Source organism: Melozone crissalis, unplaced genomic scaffold (assembly GCF_028551555.1).
Source record: "Melozone crissalis strain CALT ecotype California unplaced genomic scaffold, PUWL_Pcris_2 ptg000017l_1, whole genome shotgun sequence".
NCBI lineage: Eukaryota > Metazoa > Chordata > Aves > Passeriformes > Passerellidae > Melozone > Melozone crissalis.
Window position 1 is genome coordinate 8,124,917 of NW_026535795.1, and position 12,434 is coordinate 8,137,350.

The 12,434-nt window shown below is 53.8% G+C and overlaps 1 protein-coding gene across 1 annotated transcript in view; it reads right to left on the reverse strand.

Moving 5' to 3' along the window:
• Window positions 1-12,434, reverse strand: part of CDH22 (cadherin 22) — a 77,275-nt gene that overhangs the window by 13,308 nt on the left and 51,533 nt on the right. The window contains exons 6-8 of the mRNA XM_054274428.1: window positions 12,166-12,353; window positions 11,070-11,323; window positions 4,040-4,176 (exon numbers count right to left, since the gene is read on the reverse strand). Coding sequence (XP_054130403.1) covers window positions 4,040-4,176; window positions 11,070-11,323; window positions 12,166-12,353 — 579 coding nt within the window. The remainder of the gene's footprint in view (window positions 1-4,039; window positions 4,177-11,069; window positions 11,324-12,165; window positions 12,354-12,434) is intronic.

Here is a 12,434-nt window from a genome sequence, read left to right on the forward strand (position 1 = left end):
GAGAGAAAACTAGGCTGCTACCTAAACGCTTCCCTAAATTAAAATTAAACATGCCGTTTTTCTGCATTTCCTTCAGGAGTTGGAATGCTATTAATCTGAAAAGACTGAGGAAAGAGACATGGAAAACACACAGAACAAGAGGGAGATGCTGGGAGCACAGCCGTGCAGCATGGGAGCTCCAGGCTGGTGACTGGCAGCTGCCTTTGCCAACATGGGAGGAATTATTTCAGAGCCACTGGAGCTGCAGTGCGTGGGGGACAGAGCTGTGCCCAGTGCTTCCACACTGCTGCATCTGTGGCACAGCCACCAGCGTGGCTCAGGGCTCAGCCAGACACCCTGCCCAGGTGCTGTGCAGCAGAACAGGCAGCACTGGGACAGGGATGGCAGGGATGGGACAGGCAGTGCCAGGATTCTGGAGCAGGAGATGGTCTCAGTCCCGCTGCACAGCAACCCTCAGGCCAAGAGTTAAATGCTTCAGGGGAATCTTCATCCTCATCCCAGAGTATTTCCTTATTTAATTAATCATGTAAGTAAGTAATCTCAACAGGACAATATTCTCCTCTTCAACATTCAGATGCAAAACACCAATTTGGCCTCTCCCTGAGCTGCAGACAGCTGAGTGCTCACAGGACTGACACTGAGCAGCTCTGGGCAATGCTGTAGCTCTGCAGCAGCTCCCAGGGATGGGAAGGGATTGACAGTGCTTGGTCACCCCTGCTGTGGCAGGAGAGGAGGGGACTTGTGGCTTCTGCTGTGCCAGGATCCAGCCAGACCCTCACACAATCTCACAATAAAACACTTTGCATTTTTACACACAAACATCTCCTGTGGAGCTCCAAATCCAGCAAATGCCATTTGCCCCCCTCCCCACATACAGCCCAAAGTGCTCAGCAGCTTCTCTGGGTCTGAGGGGAGCCCAGGGGACCCTGGGCAGGCACATGCAGCTGCAGCACCTGGAGCAGCCCAGCTCAGGGACACTGCTGGGCACAGCATCCAATCTGCTCTTCTGTGTCGAGACCAAATTGGTACAATACTGAATTCAAAATTTTTACATTAGTAAGGAAGTCAGAAGAGGCAGGAGTGGAATTCTTTTCCTCACTATCTCAGCAAATTGGGAGAAGAAAATGCAGAGCAGAAGGCTGGGATGTGCCACTCTGCTCTCTAGCCCTGATGTCACGGCGCTGGGGCACAGGGTGGGTTTGGAGCTGTTGTGCAGCTCCTGCCTGCAAACCAGAGTGCTGCTGCCAAGGACAGAGCAGGGCATGCCAGGGGTGTGACTTGTCTGACAGGTGGCTGTATCAGAGGCTGGAGCTGAAAACGTGGTCCCCAGCTGAGGGGAAGCAAAGTGGAAGCAGCAGTTAAGCCAAGTAACATAAATGGCTCTCACCTCTCCTGAGTCCTGCCCAAACTCAGCAGCATGAGAGTCATTAAATTGCATCCAAACACAATGCTCTGATTAAAGCCAGTCTCCAGCAGGAAGATTTATCATCTCAATTACCAGCAGTGGACACAGCAGTCAAGGCCTCATCATTTTACATGAGCAAAGAGGAAAACAGGAAGAGAATCACTAATATTAGCCCAAGGAAGGTAAACAGCTTGCGAGGGAGATGAAGATTTATCTGTGGAAACGCTTGGCCTGGTCCCAGGCTAGATTAGCTGAACAGCCCCCATGCTTCCTGCTGGCTGCCATGCTGCAGGCCAGGCACTCTGCTGGTCCTGGCAGCTCCTGCTGGGGGACAGAGCTGCCCTTGCTCCTCCTGCACCACTGGGGAGCCCAGAGAGCTCATGGGCACAGCTGGGCACCTGCTGCAGCTTTTCTTACTGCTTCCAGGGCAAATACACCCTGATATCCACAGGCGGGAAATAACCTGGACATGGGCTCTGCAGCAGGAGCAGTGGGTGCCAGACAGGGCTCTCCAGAGAGGGGGCACAGCTCCTGTTTGGAGCTGCTGAGCCCCAAAAGCTGCCTGTGGGAACAAGGGTTGCCAGTGGGGCTGGGCAGTGGCACAGCCAGTGACACAGCCAGTGGGGCTCGTCAGTGACACTGATAGGGGCTGGCTGTCCTTCAGCCTGCAGGGGTCAAACCCTGCCCAGGACAGCCCTAACAGCAGAGCAGGAGGGCAGCTCAAGGAGGCCACAGGGATGCAATATCTTGTTGCAATGCACTCTAGGCCATGTTACTGGTGCCATAGGAACCAAGTGAGCCCTGGCACCACGGGAATTCAGTGGGTACAGTTTCCCACCAGCCCCAATGAGCTGAGGCACAATCCTGAGCAGCAGGACTCCCACTGGGTTTGTTCCATTCCTCCTGCCAAGTTTACATCTCACTGAGGACAGAGACTATGTGACCACTTGCCTCTGATGGAGTTGGTCATGTCCAGCCCTGTGGCACCCAGCTGCACCCCACCAGCCCATGGTGAGCACCACAGACACCCGTGTGCCAGGAACTGCTCTCCTGGGTGTGCTGCTACCCTGCATTCCCCACTCCCACTCCAGGGCTGATCCCACTGCACCAGGCACATCCTGACAGCTGCTGCACAGCCCTGCTCCCAAACCCCTCCATCACTCACAAGGCTGTACCTTTACAACTGCCCTTTCCACCAGAGGATCCAGACATAAATTGTACTTTAAATTCAATATCAGTCATTAATATTTCATGATTACAAAACGTTAAGGATAATGTCACTGGGAAGAATGTCTGGGCAGCTAAAACGGATGAGTCAGAGCTCACCATGGGAGAAGTCAGAGCACTGAAGAGTCTCCCTGGCTTTGAAGCAATCCAGCCTGACAGGCTTCCCTGCCAGAGGGGAGCTGCAGCATTTACTGACTTGTTCTGAAATCCTAGCCACAGCGTGTAAATATTGTCCTTCTGATTCTTGTCACCTCACGTTTGCTCTGGATGCTGAGTTGTGCTGCAGTGCTGCCATCCCCCCTCCCTGCAGAGCCTCCCCATGGAGCCCCAGCACAGGGCACAGCTGGGCTGCCCTCCCTGGGATGTACCCAGGCAGGGCTCACAACAGGGCCACAGCCAGGGAGAGCAGGGGTCACTGCCATCACCCAGCACAGAGCATTGGCACAGGGAGGGACTGGGATGCACCATGGAGGCACAGATATCCCTTCTGGGCACTGGGGGTCTGGCCAGGGCCACTGACCCTTCCTCTCCAGGGCTACAGGGCCTGTGCTCTCACCTGGCCAGAGTGGGTGCAGGATGTGACCTCTGGGACTCAAGCCAGGCCTTGACCTGGCTCCTTGAACATGAACACTCAAGAATGAGCAGAGAAACACTCAGAGCAAAGCCTGAGAAGGCTCCTGCCCACAGACAGACAGGCCTTGGCAGATGTCAGCCGGGGTGAGGAGGTGCTCTGCAGCCCCAGCAGCTCCCTGGTACCCACTGCAGGGCCCAGGCTACCCTGGTGACTTGCACCTCCAAAATATGGAAAACTCTGAAGAATATGGCTATGCCTTTCTGTTTCCCAGCATGGTGCCTGGAACATTCTGCTCCCACGGTCCCTTCCCACTGCTGCACCCCAGGATCTCCCATCCATTCCTTCTGTGCCAAGCCTGCACCACTCCAGGCATCCAGAGCTCCACTCCCAGGTGCAGATACAGTCTGTGAATCCCAAACTCTGAGAGCTCTGGCAGAAGCAAGGGCTGACAGTCCTGCAGTGCCACAGGGCTCCAGCTGAGGGGACATCCAATCCACCAGGGCACAGGACTGATGTGAGGGAGGCAGTGATGTGAGCACAGCCCCCCGGGAGCCCCCGGTGCTGCTCAGCAGGTGTGAGTGCAGGCAGCAAGCTGTGCAGGGATGACTGGCAGGGATGGCGCAGAGATAACACAAATTTGATTAGTGTTCATCAAATATACTATTCGACCATGCTCCCTTATTAATGCAGAGTATTTTTAGGTTGTCTAGGGAGATGTCAGACTCAGTACTGCTGCATTTATTTTTCTTTTTTACTTCGGTGTTGATTAACACTCGCGTCTGGGCAGCACCCAGCTTCCTCCTCCTGCCCCCCACAGCATTCCTGCATCTCACCTGCCTCCATGGCCAGGACAGTGATGTTGTGCCACCCTGCTGTCTCCCGGTCCAGGACCTTTCCTGTGACAATTGCCCCTGTTTTGGCATCGATGTCGAAGATCCTCTCGGCGTCGGTGCTGCGGTCGATGGCGTACCTGGGACCAGGCAAAGGGAAATCATGAGCAGCTGGAGGTGCCCACCCTTACCAGCAGCCCCAGGGTACTGGGATCCAACACCACAGGCCCTGTGGCACTGCTCTCCTTGTCCTAGGTTGCAGCATGGTACAGGAAGGCCACATCTCTACCAGGCTGCAAGCCCAGAGCATTCAACTAAAATTAAAGTGTGGCTTTTGGTGGATAAAGTGGAGCTGTGCACGGACTTTGGACAAGGGGAAAAACCTGCTCTGATGGGAGTCTTATGGTTTGGATAGACAGAGCAATACACAAACTGTGGGCTGTAACTTCACCTGTGGCTCTGGGAAGCCTCAGTGCTGTAGGTCCAGGAAAAGCATGAACCAAAGTGAAGGTGGGCACCCCTGCTCGAGGAGCCCATCCCATCTGCTATCCTCTGTGCTGCTCCTGCCACTGCATCCTCAGGTGAGACACCCAGAGGGCAGACACAGGAGGCTGTCAGCCACAGCTGCAGACACCTCAACTGCAGCTGCAGTGGCACAAAGCACAGGCTCTGGGCTGACCATGTGTAACTGGGGCAGCAATCCTGGCAGCAGAGCAGTGGCAGCAGCCAGCATCCCCCCCAATCAACACAGCACAGCACACCAGCAGCCCCAGGATTTGCCCCATTTTGGGCTTCCTGTCCCACAGGGAACAGGCTGATGAGCTCCTCCAGCTCTGGCTGTGTCCAGCTGCTCAGCAGAGACCCATCACAGGCATCACTCTGCTCATTCTGCTGCCTCAGTGCTGCCCCAAACAGCCCCTCCGGAGGGTGGAACCCATGTAATCCCTGGGCCACCCCCAGAGAGCACAACTCCCACTTCTCCCCAAGGGCAGCCCCACAGCCCACGAGGAGTCAGACACCAGGTTTGGCCCTGAGCCTTCACCAGGACACCACAAATCCACGTCCCAGTGGTCTGTCCTGCATTTCCAGCCATTACACATGGAATGGAGCAAGCCAACAGTAAATCAGGGCACAATGAGGTGTGAGATCCTGAAGGAAAGGGCTGGAAGGGAAGTCTGATCCAGCTGAGGCTGCTGAGCACAGCCATAGCACAAATAACACAAACCAGCACTGCAATCAGAATTAGAAATCCAGAAGGCCTGCAAATCACAAACAATACAGCATAATGTTATTGTGTACAGCATCTTTCACACACACTGAATCCCAGAGTGCTTCACAGAATTAAATAATACAAGACAGCAAAGAGTACAAAGGATAAATTACCAAAAGCAGGGCTGTGAATAAATTAAAGCCTTCAGTCACATGTCCAACCACAGAAGGAAGATAAATGTAGAGACAAAGCAAACTGGAAAGCTGGTGAGGTGGGACTGAGAGGCCACAGTGGACAGGAGCAGAGCAGGACAGGCTCCAGGCTGGCAGCAGGTTCAGGACAGGGGAAGTGCTCCATGTGCTGCAGAGCAGTTTTCCAGCTGTGGGTGCATCACCCACATGGCTCACAGCCAAGGAACATCAGCTCACCTTCTTCATGACCCTGTGCTGCTCTGCCCCATGCCCTGGGATGGGACCAGCTGCAGATGGGAGTGCCTCTGGCAGAGCCCCTGCCCATCCACACAGCTCTGATGGAGCACACAAAAAGGCATTCCTACAGTTTAACATGTTTTACAGTACCAGATTACATTTCCTAGTTCTCTTCCTTTTAGACAGATGGGCAGATGAGAGAGTAAATACAACAGCACTTGCTTGTAGCCAAATAAAAACATTCAAAAGTCATTATCTAAATTCACTTGCACCCAGCCGCCACCTAGTACTTATGCAGCTGAATTTCTCCTGCCCCCTTGCATCTAGAGGTGATGGACATCTCCACACAAAGCCAGGTACAAGCTCATGTGTCTCAAAACCAGCTACCAGGGACTGCCTGCATTTTCTGCCCCAACTCCCAGCTGGCAGCAGAGCTTTTACAGGCACACAGCCAACTCCAAAAGGGACAGTGACACTGTCTTGGCATGTACTGCAGCCTCTCATCCACTCTGTTCACTCACTGCAAAGGAAAAGGAGAGGTATGGCCACTCTGAATTGTACAAATCAGTCCAACGTTCTGCTGGGAAGAGGAACAGAAACTGGGATGACAAGACCTGCTACCTTTCCAAGAGCATAACCAGTTCTACATAACTGCTTCCATTGTTCTCCCACACCCCCTGACCTCAAACATGTCCTGCCTTCCACTCCACTTTTTCATGCTGTTAAGTTCAAGATGGTACTTCACCCTCCCCATGGCTTCCCTGCCTCTCAGAGAAGCACATGCCTGTTTTAATCACACTTCTGTCTTAAACAGAGATATCTGCAAAAAAAAAAATCTACGCAGAAAAACCCAGTTAGTGATGGAGACACCCCCAAGCCTGGACACATCTGACAGAGGTGCCCAGCCAGAGGGCAGGAGGATGGCAGGGAGTGCTCAGGGTAATCCACTGGATCCTGTTCTTATGCCTCTCATAGCTTTGCTGCCGAGGATGCCCTGTCCCTTCTGCATGGTGTGTTTGGGACATGCTGCCTGTACCCCATGGCCAGGCACAAACCAAACCACAACTCTGATCCCTTTGGCACCACTGCCACAGAGAAATGTCACCTTCTCAGCATGCCCCAGAGAAGGAGACAGAGCCCAGCACACTGCCAGGGCAGGGCTGACTGTGCTGGCACTCACTGTGACTGTGCCAGTAGGAGGTGGCCAGTAGCTCTCTGCAGCTCCCACAGGCCATGGATGCTCTGGGCTGCTGTGGGAGCTGGGGACTGGGAGGGTGGCACAGGGATGCCCATCAAGCCACAGCCATAAGCTGCTCAGAGCTGCAGATCTCACAGCAGAGCTCACCTTCCAGCAGCTTCCACCTCACCCCATGCTGGAGTGAGCAGGGCTTTGCTGTGCTCACTCACATCATTTGTGCAACACAACCTTCACCACCAGCCTCTCCACCTCTACTCCAGCTTCATATTCACCCTTCCCACTGCAGTCCAACAGTGCTTCTCACCTGGGAAGAGGCAGCATTTAATCCCTCCTCCTCCAGGTGCTCAGAGTCAGGACCTGTGCTCATGTCTCCTGCAGCTGGCTGGTGCTCTGGAGCTGCAGTCCCCAGCTCTGATTGGGATGCAGACCTTGTACTCCATTTCCCTCTCTTCCTGCTGGCACTGCCTCTTGGTCTGGATGTTACAAGTGACTGTTTAATTTCGACAGCTTTCCCCGTGCTCATCTTTCCCATGAATGCGTTTCTCAAGCAGTTTGTTTCACTTTTCCCCTGAACACAACAAGAAGCACATTTTATGCCATGTGTTTTGTTAATAGGGTGCTTTTCAAACACTGCATGAAAAGCTTTTTGTTGTGTTTGTTTTTTCCTCCTCTCCCTTTTGTATTGAAGCAGGTTGTAGTTCTTGCTGTGCTGTTGGAGTCTATAAAATGCCCATGTCCAACACGTGTCTCCAGATTTTGTGAATGCCAAACAAGAATATCTCTGAGAACCTTAAATCCCAAGCAACATCTTCCCAGTGCTGATAAAGCCTGGAATGCACACAATCAGAGCACAGGCTCCCACTGCAGAGAGAGAAACAAAAGGCTCCCATACAAACAGCCTCACACACACAGACAGTCTATCACTGTATTACTTCATACAATGGCTCAGCTGAGAAAAACTGCACTGTGCCCAGAAAACACACAGCTAAAGCCAAAAAGCCAACTGGAAACTAATTTTTTTTTCTGAAAAGAAACAGTTCCAGTCTTTGATAGGGAAAAAACCCAGGGATGGAATAAAATAAAAAGAACTGGACTTTTAGGAGGGCATTTCCCACACTGGTACCACGGAGGGTTTTGTGCCCCACAGAGGGTTCATAGAGCTGCTTGGCCCTGCTGAGCTCAGCACAGCTCCCTGCTCAGGCACTGGTGTCACGGGGAGGGTGTGAGAGATGGGCCCATTCTCTGAGAGATGGGCTGATCTCCAGGGGCCTCCCACAGCCAAGGCAAGCAGCTGCCAGGGGCTCTGCAGGCAGCAGAGCGAGCTCTGTGCAGCTGCAGTGAGGCAGTGAGGAGGTGCCTCAGGGACACCCCTTCAACCCTCACATCTTTGTGACAGGTCACCGAGACCCAGTGCAGCTTGTGGGAAGGGATTTGTTCTCAAACCAAGTGGCCGCATCCTGTGGATCACCAGGAAGGCAGGGGAACATCAGCTGGAATGTGCCTCCAGCAGTTGCTTTGGGCAGTGCAGCAGGAGTCGCACAGCCTTGTTCCTGCTGGCCTGGGGCTGGAAACAAAAAGCCAAGGGCACCTCCCTTCCCGTTTGGCTAAAAATACCTCCTAAACCTCGTTACTGGCAGCCTGGTGTCAGCAGGACCTGGAAACCCTGACGGAGCTGATTTCTGCTCTGCTGTCTCTGGCAATCCTTGTTCTTTGCTGCCTCAAGGGGAGAGCGCATCTCGCTGTGACAGAAGTGGTGGCTGTCCCCTGCTCACAGGCAGAGCCAGCACACAGACCTGAGTCCGGAGAGCAGCCCAGCCCTGCCTCTGCTCCCCGATGAGGAGCAGAAGTTAAAGGGATCCACTGAACTGCAGCATCTTCAAAGGGCTCATACCAACTTCAAGGCACCGAGGATCAAATGCTGGTCGTGCCGTCAGGACCAGGTGCTCTCTAATGTATCAGAGGTGAAGTACAAGTGCTGGCTTCTTGTGACTGAACTTCTGAGCAGCACACTTGAAACGAGAGGGGACTCAGTGCCTCTCCTGCTGACAGGTTAGTGTCACATCCTGGTGCTGCAGGGTGCTGGCATTAATGTCTGTGCGCTGCTTTGAAGCTGTTAACAGCTGCCTACGCAGCAAAGTATTTTATTAAATTACCTGGCTAGCCAGAGGACAGGGAAGCAGGAGACATCCAACTCCACCTTCCTCTTGCATTGGTGCTGCATCAGCACGACCAACAGCAACCTGCAGCTCCACTTGGTACGTGTTAAATGTCTGTGAAGGCTCACCCTGCTGCACTGCCACTGCTCACGACAGCAGGGACTGCAGCACCAGGAGTGAAGGGATGGACAGGTCCCACAGGGCAGCAGGGGGGACACAGGATGAGCTACCTGCCTGGAGATAGCTGGAGGCAGGACACGCATTTGAATGCATCAGCCCTGACAAGGGAAAACACATGGCAATTCCCAAATGGCAATTCCCAAGCTGCAGCAGATGCCTGGGAGTCCTGTTGGCTGGGTCCTTGTGTCTGAGCAGGAGGCACTGCCTTGCCAGCACTGAGCTCACTGCAGGAGAGACTCCCAAAGCGAAGTTTGGGCTCTCACCATCTCGTTCCTGCCCAGTACTTGAATCTGCTTCTCTCTGGTCCAAGTCTCCAGTGCTTTCTGTACAGCATTAAGAGCTTCCCTTCACTGCTTTCTTTTGGTCTGTCTGCAAACAATGCAGCAAGCTCCACGGGGAAGCAGCACAAAGAACAAGAAAAAGCAAGAATAAGAATAGTTCTGTCCCCAAGGTCCCTTTTCTACAATTACAGATCAGAAAGTAAAATCTATGTTCTGCAGCACTGCTAGGAACAGCCAAGTGAAAAAGCACATGCACATGTGCATACACACAGGTATGTGGGCACACCACTCTCCTGCAGGGTGTGTGCTGACAGACACATGCTCAGGGGCAATAAAAAAAGAAATCAGACACATAGCCTGACTGGAGAGGGACTGAAGAGTCACAGGATGAGGTGAGCAGAGGTATGTTGAGAACACATTCAGCACTCAGCAGCCACTAGTGCAAGTGGTGCAGCACTCACATACACAGTTCCTGGCACACCAAGGCTGATTTCAGTCACATTCCCCCCAAAGTCAACTTTGAGCATCCAGCTTTGTGACACAGTACTCTCTGCTAGCTGCCAGGCATCTGTAGATGGCAGCTTTCCATGTGTAAATGCATTTCTGAGCTTTCTAATCATCACAGTCTTTGCATAAGGATCAGGAGATCCTCCTCACCCCACCATGGAACAGAAACCCACGGCTGCACAGCACTGAGCTCAGTGCCCCAAACAGGCACTGGGCGACATCACTGAATGCAGCCAGGTGCTGTAGCTGAGCCCTTGGTGGCCTGTCCCCCTCCAGCCCACATCCCCATCCCTGTCCCTCCCTGCAGGGCTGGCTCCCTGCAGAGCTCTCAGTCACAGCCACTGCTGCTCCCTGGAAGTGAGCGGCCCCGCCGGCACCTGGCACCAGAACACACATTTCAAGGAAATTTTCCACACGTTGAGGATGTTTTCTGAACACCAGATTTCCAACCCAACTGCTCGTGACTCAGGCCAGTTGGCAGGGCCAGAAGGCTGCTTTGTGCCTTAGGTAATAACAATTTAACAAGGTAACAATCTCTTTAGCCACAAATTAAATGGAAATGGGAAATGTCCTGTGCAGATAAGCTGCTGCCTGGATTATGTCCCCTGCCCAAATATAAACTCCTCTGATCTTTGATCCTACGCACACATGCACGCACACAGAGCTGGGCTGCAGCTCTGCACCTCCCAAGCCTCACCTCATTTCTCACCCTTCACCACCATCCTCCTGCCACTCCTGCTGTCAGGTACCACTGCAGATACCTTGCTGTCAGCAGCAAGGACACACAAGCATCACCCAGCCACCTTCCCTGGCACTCCCTTGAGCTCACAAAGCTGTCACCTGTCAGTGACGTATCTGCCACCTGAGACACTGCTGTGCACAGGCTACCACTCACCTGCCAGCTGCCTGTCCCATGACACACACACTGGCCACACATACAGCCCTTTCCACTTTCACCTGCACTCTCCCACCCTCTCTGCCCCAGCCACAAGCCCTCCCAGGCCAGGTGTCCTTGCAGGTGTCCCCATGCCCTGTGCTGGACTGGCTGATGTGAATTTGGGACGGTGCTTTACCGGACAGGGTGATTTGCTGTGTCTGGGTCCAGGGCAGTGACCACCCCCACAACAGAGCCCACGTGGGCATCCTCCTGCACCTCCAGCAGGTTGGAGGGGGGCCGGAACTCGGGGGGCTCGTCCACGTCCAGCACTGAGACCCTCACGATGGTCTGGTCCCGAAAGGTGCCCAGGTCCACGAACCGTGGGTCCACGAACTTGTTGAGGGCCTCCACCACCACAGTGTGCACTTTCTTTGACTCGTAGTCAAGAGGCTGGGGAAGAGGGAAGGAACAGGGTAAGCCACAGGCGGCCCAGGGAGCCCCTCTGCTGCCCCTTCCTTCACCAGAGACATTGGGGCAGCACTAGAGCCACTAAAGCCACCTGCTCCCAAGCAGTGCCTTTGTAACAGCCTGGGGGCTTCTGCTTTGCCCCTCTGCCAGCAGCACCCACACCAAGGGGGCAGGAGGAAGCAGAAGCCTCCATCCCACTCCCCTCAGGGCCTCCAACAGGGTGCACAGGCTGTGAGCAGCCAGGATTCTCTGGGAAGACAGCACAGTGTGTGCTGCACATGAGCGAGTTTTCATCATTAATCACCCTGCTCTTATTTCTACAGGGGAGGCAAGCTGCATACAGTGGCCTTGAAGAACAATCATTCTTTCCTGCCTGCACCAAGTATTTGCTTGATTGTTTTTGCCACCAAAAGCAGATACAGTTAAAGTGCTGCTGGTCAGGTACAGGAATTAGGTAGGCATTTTTCTCCTCTAACAGGTGCTATCAATAACAGCTGTAAGCATTCCTCCCTGTAGTCCTATGCATGGTGTCTCCTCTGCACAGCTCACTGCTTCACTGCCAGCCCCAAGCCACCCTGGGGGGCTCCAGCAAGCACTCTGTGCTGCTCCTTTTCAGCATTTCCTCCCAGACACAGCCCTGTGCTTTGCCATGCAGGCAGAGCAGAGACAGGTCTCTCCCTGCATCAGCAGGCACAAAAATGCAGCTGCTACTGCTGGAGCAGCACTCAGAGCATTTTCTTCAACTCACATTCAACAGCAGCAGTCCCCAAAGGAAACAGTCCTCCTAGGGGGCTGTGCCCTCCCTAGTCAATCACCACTCTCACCTTCTGCACTGTGATGACAGCCTCTTGGGTATTGCTGTCCGTGGTGACTTTGAACATCTCCACCCCTTCCTCATCCTTCACTTGGTATGTCATGTCCGTGTTCTCCCCGACGTCAGAGTCTTCTGCCTTCACCCTCCCGATGGCAGTGCCCACGGGGGCCGTCTCCACAATGCTGAACTGATACATCTCTGCAGGAGAAATGGGCACCAAGGTCACTGCTCCTGCCTCTGAACTGCCCCCACCCTCCACACACTTCCCTGGGGCACCTT